The 21,198-nt window shown below is 43.3% G+C and overlaps 1 protein-coding gene across 4 annotated transcripts in view; it reads right to left on the bottom strand.

Moving 5' to 3' along the window:
• Positions 1-21,198, bottom strand: part of SRBD1 (S1 RNA binding domain 1) — a 245,431-nt gene that overhangs the window by 186,225 nt on the left and 38,008 nt on the right. For 3 of the 4 annotated variants that reach the window (XM_075925416.2, XM_075925414.2, XM_075925415.2), the window contains one exon: positions 9,321-9,436. In XM_075925416.2, the coding sequence (XP_075781531.2) occupies positions 9,321-9,436 (116 nt within the window). The remainder of the gene's footprint in view (positions 1-9,320; positions 9,437-21,198) is intronic. The other variant, XM_075925417.2, reaches the window with a different exon arrangement.

The raw sequence follows: 21,198 nt of genomic DNA, 5'->3' as shown, positions 1-21,198 counted from the left end.
GCCCCTTTGAAACGCTACAGTGGCGTTTCAAAGGGGCAACGCTGTGGAAGCCCAGGATCAGAGGGAGACCTCAGCTGACCCCACGCTCAGCGCAACTGCCCCTTTGAAACACCACTGCTGCATTTCAAAGAGGCAGCACCTGCTCTGCCCCTTTGAAACACAGTGGTGGCATTTCAAAGGGGCAGCTCTGCACGGAGCCCAGGACCAACTGTAGTAGCCAGCTGACCCCAGCTCTATGCAGCGCTGCCCCTTGGAAAGGCCATCACGGTGTTTCCAATGGGCAGCACCACAGGAGCCCGGGATCAGCTGGGGACTCTGTGCAGCGCTGCCCCTTGGAAAGGCCACCCTGGCATTTCTAAGGGGCAGCACCATGGAGGCTGGGATCAGATGGGCACTCCAGCTGATCCCAGGCTCCGCGTTGTGCTGCCCCTTGGAAACGCCACCCTGGCACTTCAAAGGGGCAGCACATTAGGAGCCTGGGATCAGCTGGAGTTCCCAGCTGACCCCAGGTTCCGTGCAGCACTCCAGCTGATCCCAGGCTCCTAATGTGCTGCCCCTTTGAGGCACCGGGGCGGCACTTCAAAGGGACAGTGCAGCATTAATGCCTGCAATGAACACGTTAAAAAATTATTGTGTTAATCCTGCCCTGCATTAATCATATATGTTAACACACATCAATTGACAGCCCTATTTTAAAGAAAAAACTACGAAATAAATTAAAACTTCCTTCCCACTTGGGCTGAAAAAAAGAACCAAACTTTCTCCCAAATCTTAATACATATTTTAGAAACTGTGTGTGTGTGTCTGCTCGTCTGTCTGTGAGTCTGTTTGTTCAAGAATGCTTCCTAAGCAGTAAGAACTGGGATCACCAACTTTGATATGCAGCTTCCTCTTATAACTATGGGTATGGCTAAACTGCGGGGGGGTTTGGGGATACTTATCCTGCAAAAACTCCGCCGCATCCAGGGCACGTGTTTGCTCTTTCACTTTTTTTTTTTTTTTTTTTTTTTGCAGAAGAGTGATCGTGCTTTTTCAGAAGCCCCTGTATTCCTCGTTCCATGAGGAAGAAGGGGGCTTTCAAAAGACTGGGATTTTCCAAAATTTGGCCCAGTCTAGACAAAAGTATCGGAAAAAGATACTCAAAATGCGAAGTGCATTTTGCGTATCTTTTTCTGATAGATCCTCGCAGTCTAGACGTACCCTCAAAGCAAGATAAGGGTTTGGTTGTGCCAGGACAGTGGGATGTGCCTGGAATCCAAATGTTTTCCATAACATGGAAAGGTAAGGGTCTGAGAACAGAGACAATTACACTCCAGAGTGGCAAGAGGGCAGCAAATGCAGGGGACAGTTATACTGCAGAGTGACCACAGTGGGGGGGGCTGCACCTGTAAGACAGTGGCCAGTGGGGGCAGGGCTCTGCATTCTGCCAGCCACAGATAAGTGGCATCCCCACCCCAAAGACAAAACCCAAACCACACCACCACCCAGCCTTCAGTCGCAGTGTCAGATACTGGGGGGTGAGAAAGGTGCCCTGCAGCTCAGAGGTCGTGCATCTCCCTCTGGGGAGTAGCCACCAGCCAAGGCTTGACAGTGCAGACCTTGCCACCACAGACCCCCTTCCCCTTCCAAACACCAGCCGAGTAATGCAGTCCTGGCTGGCCCAAGGACTAGCTACTGGCCAGCGCCGGGCAATGCAGCCCGGAAGCAGCCTCAAGGCTGCCCTGAGCACCCCTCATCTCTTCCACCCTCTGCCTCCTTGTTCCCACTCCTTGCCCTTAGCCCCTCCCACATATCCCAACCCCGTCCTCACTCCTGCATCTCCCACCTCCTATCCTGACTCCAGCATCCCCACAAGGACCAGAGCAACACCGGGTAAATCCTCTAGTGTATGAATAGATCAGTTTTACATTTCCATTGTGTGCCTCATTCAGAATTCCTCATTGTCTCAAATGTGACAAAGTATTTCCTGAGCTATGGATGTGAATAGAGGGCAGCTAGTTAAGAAAGGCAACGGAGATCAAGTAGAAGTTGAGCTGCTCAACAATACACAGCTAACAGACAACAAATATAAAAATGAATTAAAACAGTGTCTTAATATCGCTGTGCGTGAAAACAGTCTATTTGTTTTGGAACAGCAAACAGACAGACATATACCTAGTACATGAATTGTGGCAAAGCTCCAGCCGTTCCCCCTGGGTCTCGCACTATAGGGGCTTGCTGTGGCCCTGCACACAGCCTCTTTCTCTTTACTACAGGCAGGAGCCACAGCCTACTGAGACACACTCATCACAGGCTAGTTCATAAATTTGGGGTAAAATCCCCTCTGGAGTCCTGATCTCCCTACTCGAGGTAGATCTTCGTGATGTCCTGGGGAGCTTTGGGAGGATCCCAGGCCCGTCCACTACTCTGAGTTCTGGCCCAGGGACCCTAAGGCAGTAGCACCGGGCAGTGTTACTGCCACTTTCAATCTGGCAGCTTTTTCCTGGGCCACTTCCCCAAACCATCCCTTCCAGCACCTTTCCTTTGGTATCTGCTCATCTGTCCTCCGCTCATACCAACACAGTTCTTCTACAATGCACTTCCTCCTTCCAGTCCTTTACTCTTTTCCTTCCCCCTTTCCTTAACTGGAGGAAGATCTTTTAAAGCAGCACCACAGACCTTAATTGGCTGCAAATGTCTAATTAGCCTGTAGCTGCCAGGAAACTCTAATTGACCCCAAGTGCCTGGCTGATTATGCTGTACTTAGGCTTGGCCTTTTTTTTACTCAGGGAAGAGAAAGCTGTTCACCCAAGCCCCAGCATGTCTTCCCTCCATTAGTATGTGGCAGCCAGCTGGTCTGAGTCTGTCACAGCATTTTCTTCTTGCTCTATTAATGCATTATGAATGCAAAGGGTTAATCGGATAACCAATTACCAGGTAAGCCTTAGCCTTACCAGCATACTTACTGGGTAACCAGTTAACTGAAAGGCCCAGCCGGTGGAAGCAGCCCCCCATTGCCCATGGCCACAGCAGTTCCCCACCTGCAGCTGGTGGTTAACCAGTTAAACAAATCATTTAACTTATTAACTATTTTAGGCAGTTTTTATATCCCTACTAATGACATTCTGAAACTGTGGGGCCAAGAGACTTGCTAGGGCCCTGAGAAAGGCCCTGTCCCCTGTAAGGGACAGTGCCTCAGGTAGAAGGGGTGGGCCTGGTGCTAGCCTCCTTCAGTGCTGCCCAAAGTACATCATGCCTTCTCCAGGCTGCCCAGAGTATTCCAGGTGGAGATCTATCAGCAATTTAAATGGCCCCAAGCAGTTACTCCCTCTCCCTCCTCCCACCAGCAGACCTGTCCTTAAATTCCAGAAACTAGCAAAAATCTCACTTAAAAATAACCTCCCAGCATTTTGTAAACCATGCTCACGTTGGCATGGTTTATTGCACTATTTGGAAACATGAGTACATTTCAGAATGTTTTTTTTAAAACAACATGACAGTTGTAGTCATTTGAAAATCTGTCCAGGTGTGTGCTTAGTTGAAAATCATACTAAATTTTGAAAAATACACAGTATTAATCTTGTCTGTTCTATACTAGCACCTAAAGCTAATTTAGACAGATCCAAACTCAAACTGCTCTGAAACAGCCCAGACAACTTTTAAGGTGTTTAAGGAATTATCTCCTGAAATGGATTCTCTTATGTATTTCTAATTGAGTAGTAGTATGTGATCATCTAGTTAAACACCATGTATACCTTGTATGCATACAATAAGATTATATGATCAACCCAGTTTTATCTTCTCATGACTTTTGAGTGCTTAGTGATATGCACTTAACATTGTACTAACAATTTTATTATACTTTATTGCAAAGAGGATTTTTTTGGTATTCACATGAAACAGGCACAGAGTTTCCTTTGCTCTCGTTGCTACCCAATTCTATCAGCAGAAATTTGTACAGGTGGTAAAACTGACTATACTGATGGAGATGGTAATGCATTTGGACAGCAGACATCAGGTTCCCTCTCTCCCTTATTAAGGCAGATTAGCAGATCTTTTAGCACAAATAGCTCATCCCAGCAGATATTTTTGACTGCATGCCACCTACATATGACTAATAAAGTCATTTTGTGATACTCAGTAAGAAGTCCTATATATACTACAGAACCACATTCTAAAATTCGTCATGAAACTAAAAACATCCAGAAGATGTATTCAGTACACAGCCTGTGAATAAATACCATTTTTTAACCCACGCACATATTCCATTACTTGTGGGGGATGAAAAAGAAACAAAGCTTAACACAAGAATGAAGCTAAAGCGCTTCTCTATAGCTCTTGAAAGATTATTTCAACCCAATTAATTTCTACTCTGGAAAAGTTTTTTTTTTTTCTGGTGAACTAATTAATATCTAAAATACTTTTAAGTGTGGCAATGTTCGGGAAAATTGCTATGAGAACAGCTGCTTCTTACTCAATAGCTTTATTTTCTGAGTGTATCTGCTTACTCTAGGGACTAAGGTAAACATAGCTGCACTCTTGATGGGCCTGCATAGCAAATAATAGATATGGGAAAGTAATCTGAGTTCTATTTGGGCAGACTCATCATCAACAGAATTATAAGAATTCAAGTGATGAATATCATTACAACAGGCTATGACTGATCCAAAAAGAACACAACTGGTCTTTTAGACCAGAAGTCAAAAAGACAGCACTCTTATCTGTCTTCCTGTAAACTGAGCAAATTCTACACATAAGGAAGTAGTCACTCACAAGAACAGCTATTTAAAGCATGATAACTCTAGCTTTATGTGGAATTTGAAATTTTCATCCTCGGGGGGAGAGGCAAAGCCACCCTCATCTCAAACCCAGTATAACTTATGAAATGTAATCACACTTCACTGCAAATCTGCCCTAATCAGCATCGTCCTATTGGATAAAAGGGGATTAGATGCAGGATAAGGGAGTACTGCATGGGGCAGGTCTCAGACAGGCTAAACAAGTCATTATCTAGCATCTAACCCATACCACAATGGCACTTCGAAGGATGAGTGCTCATCTCAATGAGTTTCAATATAATCTTCGGTATTTTTTATATATTACATTTCCAGCCTTCTGAATTACACCACACTAGGGGTTAGAGTCTTCAACGGGGCCTATTAACCTCCAATTCCCTTTTTCCCCTTCAAAGACATGTTAACTCTGAAGACTGCCTCAGGAGAACAAATTAAAGGTTAGTGTATTAACTAGTAATTTAACAGGTAGAAGATAGTATGGTCTTGCAGGAAGGGCACTTTCCAGTCTCTGGATAAATGGATTCTAGTCTTGGTTCTGATACTAGCTTCCTGTGTGACCTTAGGCACACAGCTCAATCTTTCTGTACTATTGGTCCCCTCTGATAAAGTTTCATCAATTCCCAATCTCACAGTGATAGAGATGTAGCCGTGTTAGTCTGGGGTAGTTGAAGCAAAATGCAGGACAATGTAGCACTTTAAAGACTAACAAGATGGTTTATTAGATGATGAGCTTTCGTGGGCCAGACCCACTTCCTCAGTGATCTGAGGAAGTGGGTCTGGCCCACGAAAGCTCATCATCTAATAAACCATCTTGTTAGTCTTTAAAGTGCTACATTGTCCTGCATTTTGCTTCAATCTCACAGTGGTATTGGAATGTTCTCTTCATAAGTAATGGGAAGGCACTCACACACCGTAGCGATGAGAGACAAGTAAATATGTTGGTAATTGTGCATAAAGGGCACTGAAGTCTCTCTTCAAATCCTAGGAGGCACAAAAATAAGGAAGAAAGCCTTTGGACTTGCAATGACCCACCTCACAATGATAGAAAAATCCCTCTATTTTACAAAATGATTGGGGACTGCGGAGTTTGTAAAATCAATACCTTGATACAGTAGGTATGAGGTATAGATTACAGTATGGGGTGCTGCATTGTTCTTTTATTGTCCTCCTCTGCAAAGCAATTTCCAGTGCCCTGAAGGCAGCAGAATGTGATGTCAACGTGTTTTTCATTATTTTCACTTTTGTTATGTGATGGGCTTTGTTTGCTTTCTGTATGGAAAAATTATTAATAAACTAGTAAGACTGATGCTCATAAAATTAAATTTCTACTTCATATTATATGAAAGTCTCCTTTGCATATGGTAACAAGGTAACAAAAAAATTGAATCTAAAATCTCTCCCCGAAGATATACAGTATTTAAAGCACTGGACAAGAAATGACAGATATCCTTTATGTGAATTGTGGATGAATTTCAGTCTACATGTGTCACTATAGGGGGAGGGATAGCTCAGTGGTTTGAGCATTGGCCTGCTAAACCCAGATTTGTGAGTTCAATCCCTGCGGAGGCCATTTAGGGATTTGGGGCAAAAATTTGTCAGGGATGGTACTTGGTCCTGCTGTGAAGGCAGGGGACTGGACTCGATGACCTTTCAAGGTCCCTTCCAGTTCTAGGAGATAGGCAATCTCCATTATTATTATTATTTTAGATAGATAGATAGATAGATAGATGAAACAGCTGATAATAGGGAAAGGGTTTTTTATAACAGCAATACCAAAAAGGACTGCCTCCAATTTTTACACAAATCAATTATTTGGGATTAAGAGAGAGAGAGAGAGAGAGAGAGTGAGCACACAAAGAATACTGACTAGGCTGCAAATCACAGAAGTAGACTTGGTGCACAGTATACACTAAAATGCCCACCGCAGAGCAGTCCAAATTCTCCCCCCACAATTTTTAAGGTCTCATCTAAAACGACTTAGGTCTGGGTCTAATGCAGTCAGCCGCATGGTATTTCATTTATACGTGAGATGAACAAAGACCCAGATCAACTTGTCAAATTTAGATATTGTGGTCCCAAGGAATATATTTATTCCCATTCTCCTGTTCAGATTACTGTGCCAATATCATCAGAGTAACATGACCAGCACTAGAAAGAAGATGACTGAAGGATGGAGGAGAATTCATGTTCAGTAACATGAGGAAACTTATGGTGATTAAATGTGCACTTGGATAGAGTGGAAAAGTGTAGAATCCAGAATAGATTTTTTTATTCACCAAGATCTACTGGAATTGTCTCCCATGGAATTTTGTTTGAGAGAAAATAATTTGGCTCTTAATTAGAAAGATCTGAGAAAGATCATTTACCGATACAAGTCAAGGTTCAATTCCTCTTATCACTGGAAGACTCACAAAAATATAACAAACCAAAAATATCTAAATTTACATTTTAAATCGTCATTCCTCTATTAGCACAAACTGTTTCACTGGCAGACACTCATGCTGTTGCTGAATTCTCTTATAGATGCATTTTTTAAAACTGTTACGGATATTTCCTTCCTACACTGTAGACCAGTAGTCTCCAACCTTTTTACCTTGGGCCCTCCCTTACCCATGTCTCCATGCCTCACTCCTACCAGTGCTGAAAGCCGATCCACAGCTCCAGGAAGGGAGAATGCAGACAGGGCTAAGGGGGCGAAGGCTGAAGCCACAGCTCAGAGATGGGGTGAAGCCCAGACTGGCAGACAGAGCCTGTAGTTAAGGCTGGGTCCTACAGCACAGCAGGGTGGTGCTCCCTCTCAGGGTCCCAACCACACCCCCCCAGGAGGGGCATGCTCCACAGTTTGGGGACCTCTGCTTTAGACAATACTATGATGAGACACAGTTTGGTCTATACATAAGAACTAAAATAGATTTTTAATAGTGATAAAAAAAAATCACGACCCAGCTCTGAGAAGTCCAAAAACATTAAAAACACTACTACAAGAGCAAACCACTTTAACTCACCTATACAATTCTGCAGTGCAGAATTCAAAGTGCATATCATAGGATGTTACCCTCTGTACGTATTCATCCATTAGTAAGATTGGTCTTTCTCTCTGTGCACTATTTCATATTAATTAAATTTTACACATCAAATCAGGATTTCCAAGAATCCTTCACAAAGGGAGTTGGATGTATAATATCCTCGGATATTTGGAAAACCCCAACTCAGATACTGTTTGTATACAAACAAGATGAACAAATAAAGTCAGGAGAATATTATTTTGGAAAGCACATGATCTGCCTCCAATTAACACTGAAAGGAAGAATGCTGGGAAGGAAAAGGACCCAGACCTAGAAATAGCGAAGCACTGAAGAAAGTATTAATTTTACTAGGACTTTGAGCACATCTTTCTCCATATTGTTCTTTCATATTTTGGAACAAGATTTTTAATGAATGAAGATTTTCAGTCTAAAATCATCTAATAAATACATATGACTGTAACATATGAAAAGCCATAGAGGGTCAGACAAATGGTCCATCTAAACCTCTAGCATGCCTTTTGAAAGTGGATGGTGCCAGGTGTTTCAGAACTTCAGAATACTCTAATATTTTATCCTAAAGGTTCTTTCTACCACATGTCTTTATATACCAGGGATTGGGCAATAATTTTTGGAGGGGGGCCACTTCATGAACTTTGGAAGTGGCTGTGGGCAGTCCTGGAAGGGGCAGGAGACTTTGCCACCCACAGACCCAGATTGGCCTGAGTGTGGGGGAGCGCATGAAGTCTTAGCCCCTGTTTTGAACAGCTGGCAGTTCCTTCTGGTGCTACATGCCCCTGGCACGGGGAGGAGACTTTGCATGCTGCCCCATTCCCAGGTCTTAATTGGCTTAGGGGCAGAGAAGCAGAAGACGGTCAGGAGCCCTTTCAATTTCTTCTATTTAAAGGGCTCCCAGCTCCGGCTCCAGATGGTTGCAAGGCAACGTGTTAGCGGCAGGGGCAAGAGCTGCAAATCATTTAAACAGCAGCAACGTAAAGGGCTTCCACCTGCCAGGCAGCTGCTACCATGTTGCCTGGCAGGTACCTAGATGGCACAATCCCTTTACGTAGCAGCAATTAAAAACGCTTATGCCTCCCCAGTGGCTCCCAGACAAAGCATTAGCAGCAGAGCCAGGAGCTACCGTGAGCCAGATCGAAGTGATAGGCTGGCCAGATTTGGCCTGCAGACAGCATCTTGCCCAGCCCTACTGTATACAGTGCACAGTGTACAAATTTTAAAAAACAATATAAAGAAAGCCTTCAAACATTTTCGAATTTGAGATGATCAAATAATGCTTCCAAAATTCTCAAGCTACATCCAAAAACATCCTACTCCTCACAATATGTCTGCAGTAAGTGGAAATACAGAATGAGATCTAGCTGTCCATAAATTTAAATGCTCCTAATAAGTTAAATATTTGTTTAAACTACTCTTAATATAATAAGCCATTTTACCTTACAACTATTTACGGGAAAATATTATTTCTGTAAGAAAAAATAAATAAATATATATACATACATACACACAAACAAACCTTTCATTTATACACCACCTACAAAATTCATTCTTCACCCCATCAGGAATGTTGACTTTAACTGTCAGGATCTTCAGATTTTCCCCTCGGTTAATGGCCAGAATCTGAGTGCAAACATAAATGGCAAAGACAGATGACACACAAAATACCAAAAAGATAAACTTATTGAGTCATAATTTGTGTACACGGTTGCTTGACATTCCAGAGTAAGTCATGCTGGTTTTATAGTAAAACAGTTCACGAAGTATTGGTTTTCTAAATAATATTGAAAATTTAGCTTAGAAAAAAATCATGTCGTAGCAGAAACAGTATATTGTTTCCGCGCGCGCACACACACACACACACACACACACACACACACACACACACACACACACACACCCCGGTATATATATAAAATTGAAAAAACTGGAAACTCTCTCCATGGATGAATCAGTGAATTAACAACTAGCTATTGCCCTTCTACAACCCCAGTTCAAATTCTTACTAAACAAAATGGAAAGTGATTCAAATCAAAACAGGAGACGAAGAGAGAGAGCTCTACATTTATGATCCTGGTTTCCTTATTTGTACTGACAGCTACCCAAATTAAAATCAGTCAGTTTGTAGCAGAATGCGTGACAAGAAAGGTAATCATTTTAATTAGTAAAAGTTGAACTTTTCATTACACACCCCAAGGAAACCTCATAAGCAGGTTAAAACATTTTGGACTCAATTTTCAAATTAATCTTAATGTATCAGCTTTTAAATCACTCTACACATTGAAGATACAATCAACTGTGCTCACAAGAGAAAGAATATGTGCACAAATGTTGATCTTACATATGAGTTAGGTGCAGATCCAGAAAGAAAAAAAAAATCTATTTCAATATACATTCTTGGTTTTTTATAGGCATCTGTGGAAATAATTCAAGAGGTAATTACTGGAAGTTTGTCCCAGTAACCTAAGCTATATCCCATTTCAGTCAATGGGAGTCTTTCTATTCAGATCAAGCCCTATACTGGTATCTTATAAACAATGCAACCTCAGAATAAAGGATTTAATAAATGTTAAAGCATGTAATGTGCATGCAACTGCATGAAATAAGACACTGGCTTTTATACTACTATTTTATTTCCTTTTTTCTACTAAGCTCAGCTCTACCAATGCATATTCTTTAAGTGTTAGAAGTGTAGCTACCATAAAAAAAGCTGTTGAAAGTTGACATTCCTGTATTGCTGCACTTGGTGCTGTATGTTACAGGCCAGAAGCACTGTCACAACAGAAAATTCTGTGTCAATCATGAACTTTAATTCAATCACTAGCTAACTCAGACATGTCACATATGTTAAATACAATGGTTTAAAATGACTGCAGGACATAATACCAATTTATATTCCTCAGCTTCACTGTGCTTGTGACATACCAGGCATGACATATCATTGAACAACAAAGCTAATAATAAAAATTGCATGTGAAATATTATAGCATCAGGTACCTTGACTGCCAAAGCAAATGTTTTCATGCAAAGATTAGAAAGACTCGTTTTAACAAATCCATGCTTTCATGTTTATTGCTTTTATTTTAAAAGCACAAAAGAGAGAAGCAACGTTAAATGCCAAGCTAAAGTTGAAATTAAAATGATGTACAGGACAAACAACATATGTGATATAGAATTATAGTGTCACCATTCACAACATTAAGGATCAATGTTTTCTTTAAAACACTTTACTTACAAGGGCTCATAACAAAGATGTAAAAATGCTCTGAGAGGTAACTTAGCAAAAAGAGTTTTATCACGGTAGCAATTGTTTTTACCAACTCTATAATTTAACAATCAATTTAGTTTTTTTTTTAAATAAGTGTCTACAGAAAAAACATATTAATGGAAAAGGGCCGCAGTTACATATTAGGAGCAATTAGCCCATTTCCCCGTGTAATTCAAAGAATGTATTCACTTTTGGAAGCAAATTTCACAAACAGCTAAAATGGATACAAGCTACATTGTTCTCTAGGCCTAAATCATGTCTGTGTTAACCAGGGTGGACGGATCACAATTTAAATTACCAAGAAGAAATAATTGATTTAAATCAAATTTCCCACTGATACTTATTCACATTTCTTCAACAACAATGCAAATCTGATTACTAACACATGTTAATTTACAACTTAATACAGTATTTTACATTTAGGAGGGTATACGCTGTGTATTTTTAGATAACTTGTTTTTTATTAATTTTGGAAAGTGCATAATACCCATTATCTGTGTCAAAGTACAAATGCAGCAGCAGTACACTGGGAATGGTGAGAACCAAGACACACAAATAAAATAGCACTTATATTTGATTAAATTAAATCTTAAATGTTACATAAATGTTACATATTTGCAAATTCAGCAGTTTCCTCAGTTGCCAGCTAATGGCTGCCCTTAAACTTTTTTTTTATTTTAATTTTCAAATTTTATTAACTCTAGCAGATGGGGCAGCCTGTGACTATAGGCAAACTTGGCCGTCGCCTAGGGTGCAGCCTTCAATGGGGCGCCCAATGATGACATCATGAGGCACCCGGGGCACCCGATGATTACGTCACTCCATTGACGGCCTTGCAGGCGTAGGCACTGATCGCGCGTTCCACCTGGGGTGCCAGCTGCCACAGCCCACCTCGGACCACTCATGCTAACAAACAAGTCATCACAAAATTAAATGTACTGTGTCCTTAAAACTCGTTCTCCTCTTCCCCACTCCCACTCTATTTTGATTCATTTTCTGTGCCAGCAGATGAAGCTAGTACTGTGAAAAGTTGTCTTATCAATTGAAGGAACTCTGTTTTAAGTTGCATAGCTAATGATTTCCATTAATTCAAGAGACTGACAGCCTTGTCTACACTAAAAGGAAGATCATCATTACCGCGATCCATCTTCCAGAGTTTGATTTAGCGAGTCTAGTTAAGACTCACTAAATCAAACTTGGAGGGCATCCCCCCACCAGCATCCGGTACTCCTCCTTTTACGAAGAATAAGAAAAGCTGATGGGAGCATTTGTTCCCATCAGCCTCCCACAGTGGGGACACCACCAAGCTCATCTTAAGGTAAGACGACAACAAGTTGCATACCTTAAGCCAAGCTGCCAGCTCAAGTGTAGATCTGGCTTAGAGGGGTAGCCATGTTAGTCTGTAACGTTAAAAACAGGGAAAGTGTGGCACCTTAGAAACTAATAAATATATTGTATTGTGAGCTTTCATGATAAAACCCACTTCATCAAATCTGATACATTTGTTAGACTCTTTTGTTCAAAACATTATCAGTAAACACACACTGATAAAATGGTTTCACTCCAGTCCTGAAATGTATTATGACTGATATAACTGAGCAGTGATTTTGAGATACACAAGTTGTGGCAGTCACATCATTTTCAGAAGTTACATTTTCTTCAGTACGGATGCAGATCCGATTCCAAATTGCCAAAAAAGCTAAGAGACTGCACTTAAGAGTGCAATTAATTTTTGAGTGTGCATCATTTAACTTACTGGCATTTCTGTTTTTGAGAAACAAGTTCCCTGCAGTTCCCATGGAAAAGCTGAGATGCTGAAGTAAAATAGAGAACAGACTTATGGTATCACCATTAGGGTCTGTGACAATGACGTTCCAAAATAAGGGGCATATGTTATGTAATAAAAAAAATCAGAACAATGGTATCGAGTGTCAACTGCAGCTTTCTGTACCGTATACTTGAGTGATAGATTCTAAACCTAGTTAACTAACTAAACAAGCCATAACAATTAGCTAAGCTAAACTTTTTTTTTCTGGCAACGTACAACATAAACAGCTTGGGAATTTATTTGTTAAATCACATTTATACTAAAAGGCATAGAATTATTGTCAAGTGAATTATTTAAATTACTAACAAGTTGATCGACATTGTTCTTCAAACGTGTCCACAACTTCACCTACATCATTTTCTCCCAATAATCAATTTTCCTTATGAGGGACGTAGTCCCTGCATCTCCATTTTGTGCTTCTTATACTTGACACATTCTCCTTTTTTTACCCAGGAAACAAATTTCTTCAAAATATTCCCAGACAGGGTCTCTCTCATGACTAGAAGCCATGAGGGTATGTCTACACTACAGAGTTAGTTCGAACTAACGGACGTTAGTTCGAACTAACTTTCATAGGCGCTACACTAGCGCTCCGCTAGTTCGAACTTAATTCGAACTAGCAGAGTGCTTAGTTCGAACTAGGAAAACCTCATTTTACGAGGATTAAGCCTAGTTCGAACTAGCTAGTTCGAATTAAGGGCTGTGTAGCCCCTTAATTCAAACTAGTGGGAGGCTAGCCCTCCCCAGGTTTCCCTGGTCGCCACTCTGGCCAACATCAGGGAAACTCGTCTGCCCCCCCTCCCGGCCCCGGACCCCTTAAAGGGGCACGGGCTGGCTACGGTGCCCATGCCAGGTGCAAGCCTGCCAGCACCCAGCCAGCAGATCCTGCACCTGGCACGGATCGAGCCACCCACCCGATGCCCCCCAGCCCTCCCCCTCTTCCCGGGACCAGGCTGGCGGCTCCCGGGAGCTTGCCCGGGACCGCAAGAGGCGGGCACCCGCCTGGGCTAGTGCAGACATCGTGGACCTCGTCCACGATCTCTGCACTAGGCACAGGAAAGTGGCCGTCTAGGGCAGGAGAGCTGCCAGCCTGGCCACCCAGGAGCAGGTGTTCATGAAAATCAAGGGGGTCCACTGAGACCCCCAACCCTGAGCCCTGAGCTTACAATGGCCATCCTGGGTCAGACCAAAGGTCCATCTAGCCCAGTAGCCTGTCTGCCGACAGCGGCCAACACCAGGTGCCCCAGAGTGGGTGGACCGAAGATAATGACCAAGCCATTTGTCTCGTGCCATCCCTCTCCAGCCTTCCACAAACCTTGGGCAGGGACACCATTTCTACCCCCTGGCTAATACCACTCCATGGACCCAACCTCCATGACTTGATCTCACTTCCCTTTAAACTCTGTTCTAGTTCTAGCCTTCACAGCCTCCTGCAGCAAGGAGTTCCACAGGTTGACTATTTGCTTTGTGAAGAAGAACTTTCTGTTACTAGTTTGAAGCCTGCTACCCATTCCTTTGGTGTCCTCTAGTCCTTCTTTATGGGAACTAATGAAGAACTTTTCTGTATGCACACTCTCCACCCAACTCCTGCTTTTAGAGACCTCTATCCTGTCCCCCCTCCGTCTTCTCTTTTCTAAGCTGAAAAGTCCCAGTCTCTTTAGCCTCTCTTCATATGGGACCTGTTCCAAACCCCTCATCATTGTAGTTGCCCTCCCCTCTCCCAGCCTCTCTCTTCCCCTCTCCCACCTCCTTTTCCCAGTCTCCCCCAGTTTTGTTCAATAAAGACAGATTCCATTTTTGAACACAATTGCCCTTTATTTTGTACATCAAGAAAAGGGTTAGGGAAGGGTAAGTGGAAGGAGATGAGGGAGGAATGGGGTACGACCCCCCAATGGGGAGGACTGGGCTGGCTCTGCGGGCTACTGGGGGTGGAAGCTCTCCTGCAGCCCCCCAATTGCTCCCTCTCCCCAGATGGCAGCCTGCGGCAAGTGCAGCCGGGCTGATGGCCGAGTGGTGTGATGTGCCCAGTGTGGGTACTCCGGGCACTCCAAGCCAGGACTGCTTTGCAAGCGGGGCACCCCTGAGAACTGTCTGTCCGGGGTGGGGGTCGGGACCCTTTAAGCACAGCCCTCGGCTAGCCTAAGACAGCATCTCCACGCTCTCAGTCCTCCTCTGATGCCCTGCCGGCACTGCTTCCGGCCATCCTTAAGCCTGGTTCAGGGTCCACTTAATCTGGACATGCTAGTTTGAATTAGCAAAACGCTAATTCGAACTAGTTTTTAGTTCTAGACGCGTTAGTTCGAATTAGCTTAGTTAGCTCGAATTAGCACTGTAGTGTAGACGTACCCTGACAGTTTTTCCATGGCATAAGTGTGGGGGAATATGGGAAGCTCTGTGTGTGCTGAATGTTCTCCCTTTTTCTTTCCAGACCACTGCATTGTTCCTTTCTATGCTGCCTCCATCCTTTCCTACTGTTTCTCTGCTCTGCCATGCTTAGCCCAGCTTCCTCCCCTCCCCCCACATAAGCACAGAACAAAACCAAGCCTATCTCCAATCTCTGTTTCACAGGTGGCTTTAATCAGCTGAGAAACAGAAACTGAAAGCCCAGAACGTTCAAAAAGCAAAAGATGGTATGCTGGATAGAACTAGAACCATTAATTCATTTTTATGAGACTACAAGTGTATATTTAGCATGATGAGATGTTTTTGTAACTTATTTTTTAAATGAGGGAAATTTAGTATGAGGTACTTAGCAAGGTTGTTGGCAGGGAGCCAGAAGAACCTATGGGGACAGAGTGCTGAAATTTCAATTGTATAAGATACCTTGCCTGCTTTCTTTGTAGGGGAAGAGTTAAACCAGGAGTTGAGAGACAAAGGATGATTTAAACCCAGACGGGATTACAATGCCTCCAAGGAATTCAAGGCATGGAAGTGGATTGAACCAGGAAAGGATTGTGAGTAAATAAAGGGAAAAAGTGTATCTAGTCGTGATCAGGGTATTTTCCTTTATATTTGTGGTTTGGTTTGAACTGCTCTGTGTGAATCTATGCCTTCCTTCCCCCATTCACTACCTAAAGGTTGTTCCCAGGAATTTTCTCTGTGATGTAATTTGTTTTATTTAGTTGCTCTGTGTCAAGGCTGTTCCCCATCTTCTGCAGTCAGAGTGCCAGAGTGGGGGCCAGCAAAGACCTTAAATATATCATGCCTCTACAGGCTCTGGTTATAAAATCTCCCCCAGAGTCACGGATTCACTGACTTGGGGAGGGATAGTTGACACCAAGTGATTTTTATCCCTAAAACTGGGGGCAAACACTTGAAGTCTCCCTTAGGCCTTTTGCCACAAGAGAGCTTGAAAAAAAGAAAAGAGAAAAACCAAGCTGCAGTCTCTGGTAGCTGACCTCTTAGTCTCAGGCATGCAGACACACACAGACAGATCTCCAGGACACAAGAATCAAATCATCACCTTAAAAAAGTGATTTTTAGATTCAATTTTTTCCCTTTATTTAATCATGATCTTTTCTTTGTTCAGTCCATTTCCATTCCCTGAATTCCTTGGAAGCATGGTAGTGCTGCCTGGATTTAAATCATTCTGTCTCTCTCAACTCCTGGTTTAACTCTCCCACACAAAGAAAGCAGGCAAGGTATCTTATACAACTGAAGTTTCAGCACTCTATCTCCATAGGTTCTTCTGGCTCCCTGCTAACCGCCCTTGCTAGCTACCTGAGTTTAACCCCTTAGTCACCAGGTACTGACCAGCACTCCCCATATCAATCACACTCCGTAACACTTAGCAATCAAGTATGCTTTATCAAGTAGATCTTTTGTTTTGTTAATAAAAATCACCTTTTTAAGGTGATTATTTGATTCTTGTGTCCTGGGAAGGAACAGGGGTTTGTGCATGCATGTCTACCAGCCTAAACTGAGTGGTCAGCTACCAGAGAATGCAATTTGTTTTTCTCTTCTCTTGTTTTTCAAGCTCTCTTGTGGTAAAAGAGCTTGGGGTACCTCTGGGGGCAGATTCAAGTGTTTACCCGTGTTTTGTAGGGTAAATCACTAGATCGTGGCAGCTACCCCCCAAAAGTCAGTAAATCTGACTCTTGGGAGTTTTTGTAAGCAGAGCCTGTAGAAGCAAGATATTTTTAAGGTCTCTTGTGGGCCCCCGCCTTCTGCACTGGCCAGTCACTTTAAAAGAAAAAATAAGATAATCGAGTGTTCTGGTCCTCAGACCCTGCCGCAATGATTTTTATATTCACAACATTTCAGAAGAATATTTTTAAAACTATTCCCACAAACCTGAACTTCATTTTTAAAGTAAGTATGGAGACTTTATTTTTGTTAAAGAAAGGCTTGCAAATGTGGGTCTGTTCAGCACTTTAAGGTTCAAATACCAGATGGTAAATAGAAGCTCTGAAATGTATTTAACTACCTGATTTACAGGGGTTTAATGGAATTTTCAGCCAATCTTATGATTGGATGGGGGACTGACTAGGGATATTAAAATATATGTACTTAAGTAACCATATAACCACTGAAAAATCTAGCAGTTACACAGTTACACATGGAGTGGCAGTCGACTCCCCGTGAGACGGCGCATGTGGGGAGCCAGCTTTTAAACTGGCTCCCTGTACATACTTGCTCCCCCAAGTTGCTGCCTCTGATACAGAGGCGGCAGCAGCATGGAGCGGCAGGCAGCTCCCTGGGAGCTGTCTTTTAAGCTGGCTCCCCATTCATACCAGCAGCATGTGTATAACCGTGAATGTTAACTATTAAGCCCATTACTTTGAAATAATTCCCTCTTTCCACAAGGAATAATGCTTATTTCAAAATAGGTATTTTGAAATAGCTGTAGCATGGACACTCCACTGCTGCTATTTCAAAATAGCTACTCCCCAGAGTAATTCAAAGTAATTACTCTCCAATGCTTCCTAGGGCTGTAAATCAAGGTAGTACTTCCACATGAAGGGAGCTTGCCTCGGACTAATTTTGAGGCTTCCCTGTAGTGTGGACACTATTTCAAAAATAGTAATTGCGGGAGTTATTATTTCAAAGTAAGTTATTTCAAAACAATTTCCTAGTGTAGACTTGCCCTAAGTGAGCTGTATTAGGTCACTTATACTTTTATTACATATTTTAAGAGAGCAGCCTATTTCTACTGCCATTTCAGTACTGGAGAAACAGATCAGTTTGTAATAGCTGAAGATTTCTTTTTTAACATGAAAAACCATCTCTCATAGGAATCTACAAACTTCTCATACCGCAGTATTTAATAATAAGTGAATTATAAGAAATACTGTAAAAATGACAGAAAAATAAGTGGTCTGAAGAACTGGATTGTGCCCATGAAAGCTCATGATACCATGTAAATGTTTTGTTAGTCTCTAAGGTGCTGCAAGACTATTGGTTGTTTTTTAACATTTTCCAGTTACAGACTAACTCGGCTATCTCTCCGAAGCTGTGAAAACGATAGTATAGGATTATGCTAATTGAGCTCTTCCAGACTTCATTAACATAAAACTCTACAGATCAATTACTGTAAAAATATGATAAAATGCTAAAAACGTTGACACTTAATAAAAAGAGCATACCATATACATATTTACACTGAAGGTTTGGAAAATAAAATTATTAGAAATAACTGAATCCTATCCTCAACACCACAGATTGTTAGAAATACAGGTTGAACCTCCCAAATCCGGGATGCTCTGGTCCAGCAACATCTGTGGCCCAGCATGGATGTTGCTAAACCAAAGAGTCCCAGGAGTGGGAGCCAGCTGACAGAACGCAGGGTTTGCGAAGTCCCAGCTGGACAGCAGTGGCTAAACAGGGGAATCCTGGCATCAGTGGGGCTAGGCAACATCAAAGAACCCACCCCCCCCTCCACCCCCACCTCCGCTGGGGAACCCTGGTGTCAGTGGGGTCAGGTGGCTGGAGAGCTCCTGGCATCAGGGATGGTGACAGCCAAGGAACCCCAGGAGCTCCCTGGCGACAGTGGGGCCAGGCAGCCCTGACTAAGAAACCCCTTGCGGCAGTGGGGCCAGGCAGTGGCTCAGAAGCTCCAGCTAGGGAACCCTGGCAGCAGGTCCAGGCGGCGGCAGGGAGCCTCCGCCCCAACTGGTGAACCCCCGGTGTCAGTGGGGTCAGGCGGCCGGAGAGCCACGGTCAGCAAGGCCGGTGGTGGCCAGAGAACCCCAGGAAACCGTCAGTGGCAGTGGGGCCGGTGGCAGCTGGGCAGCCCAGGGCTGGGAAACCCCGAGGAAGTGCCAGAGGTAGTGGGGTTGGTGGTGGCCAGGTGGCCCTGGCTGGGGAATCCCTGAGAATCCCCGACCAGCCAGCAGGCAGCAAGGCGGGGAGCCTTGGCAGGGCCAGGAGCAGGGTGAAAAGCCCCAGCCTTGGGAGCCTGAGGGAAAGAGGCCATCAGCAAGGCAGCCAGCAAGGGAGCCTTGACCTGGTCTGGCACCCTTGGGACCTGAGCCATCCCAAACCAGGGAGATCCAACCTCTAACGTAATGCTTGTATTATTACAAATGTACTAATTTCATACCTCAGTACCTATTTGGCAAATATTTAGCATAACAAATCCACTTTAAAATGTTCATGAGAAAAACAAAAGTAAAAATTAACTTTAGCAGGCTTTTGAAAATGGCAACAGGACAAGCCAATGAAGACAGCATCATAGAAATAAAGGAATGTTATAGAAGAGCAGAAGTAGAAAAAACCATCCACAAATCTAGATGAGACGTCTTGTGGATTAATGAAGGTTCTTTGTTGCCTGTCACCCCATCAGAGCAGAATTATCTACACTTACAATATGCAGAGCAATACCTGAAGTACGTGCTTCTGTTTCTGAAATTAAATTATTTGGAGTAGGCTAAGCACTAATGTGCGTATAAGACATTGAAAATTAATGGAGGAAGCTCCCCTGAAGGGCAGAAATTTTTTCCCCATATTCCCTTTCGAAATCCTACAGTTATCATTAAGATTATCAACAAGACCTCACAGATCAGAAGAACTGATCATCTGACAAACAAAAAAAATACTTCAGTAGATTACATGATTAATGTTTCCCTTAATCTTGCTACCTGAAGCATTCAGTACAAATGAAGTTCTGAATACGTTTAAGTACTATATTTGCAATAAGAATGTCAATGAGTAGTCAACTAGACAATTAACCAATAAACCTAGGCTTATCAGTTAATCTTGTCAACTACTCTCATCCCTCCCCCCCACCACCCTTGCTGCCCCTGTATCAGCAGAAGCCAGTGTTGGAGGGAGCCAGCTTAAAAGCCAGTTCCCCCCAGCACTGGTTCCATGGTGCCGACTGTGCCCCTCCCCTCAACTGCTGCCTCTATCAGGCAGCAGTGAGGGGGAGGAACTGTCTGAGGCAGGCCCTGTCTATGAGGGGGAAATCTCGCTCCCCTGGGGTACAGAGCCCCCAGAAGGGTCCGAGGCTGGAGGTCAAATCAGTGAGGCAGGAGAGAAACCTAGAAGAGAAAACTTTATGATGCATGCATGCAGGCTGTCACTTCCAAGAGTGAAGCAGCAGCCCTGACAGACAGATTCAGGTATCCTTTATACAGAATTGTTCTTCTTTAACATATCAAAGTCTCAGCAGAAGTACTCTGAGACTTCTGTTCACCCCAGGAGTGCTAGAAGTAAGTTTTTACAGTACACAAAGCCACATGAGAACTTGAGTGGAGGAGTCTACAAGGCAAACTGTGACAAAGATAAGGGTTTACATGACAAATTGTGACAGACTAAGAGTATCCATGAATTTGAGATAGGCATTGTAAGGGTCTTGGAACTCCAGTTGGAAAGGCTGATGACAGGGAATGGGAACGGACTACAGCGCGCATCTGGAGGGTAAGGGATCCATTTAAAATCCCCCAGTCCGCCTCCCTGTTCTCGTCACCAGCTGGACCGGCTGGCGGTAAGAGTCATCTTTTACTTAAAATTTTTTGTTAAGAGGCTTGAGGGAAACTTAAAACGAAAACACTGGGTATAGCCAAATAGGGGTTGGAATTTTGTTGTTGTTGTTGTTGTTGCTGACTGATTGGTGGCGAGTCCAAGCACATGGTTTTGAGTGAGTGAAGTCCGGAGTGGGACCGCAGCCGCACCAGCGCTGTCAGTGTCACTGCACAGCTGCTGAAAGCAAGGGCGGTTTCCCCCGGCACATAAGGAGTATGAGTGAAGCTGACAGTTTGTGTGGACTCCCACACTATCCTTGGAGAGGGTAGTGTTGCTGGACGCCTGTGCTATCCTTGGAGAGGGTAGTACTGTTGGGCTCCTGTG

This window comes from Pelodiscus sinensis, chromosome 3, assembly GCF_052426305.1.
Source record: "Pelodiscus sinensis isolate ZL-2025 chromosome 3, ASM5242630v1, whole genome shotgun sequence".
Taxonomy (NCBI): domain Eukaryota; kingdom Metazoa; phylum Chordata; order Testudines; family Trionychidae; genus Pelodiscus; species Pelodiscus sinensis.
The sequence above is the reverse complement of the archived record's forward strand: the minus strand, read 5'-3'. Positions and strand labels throughout refer to the sequence as shown.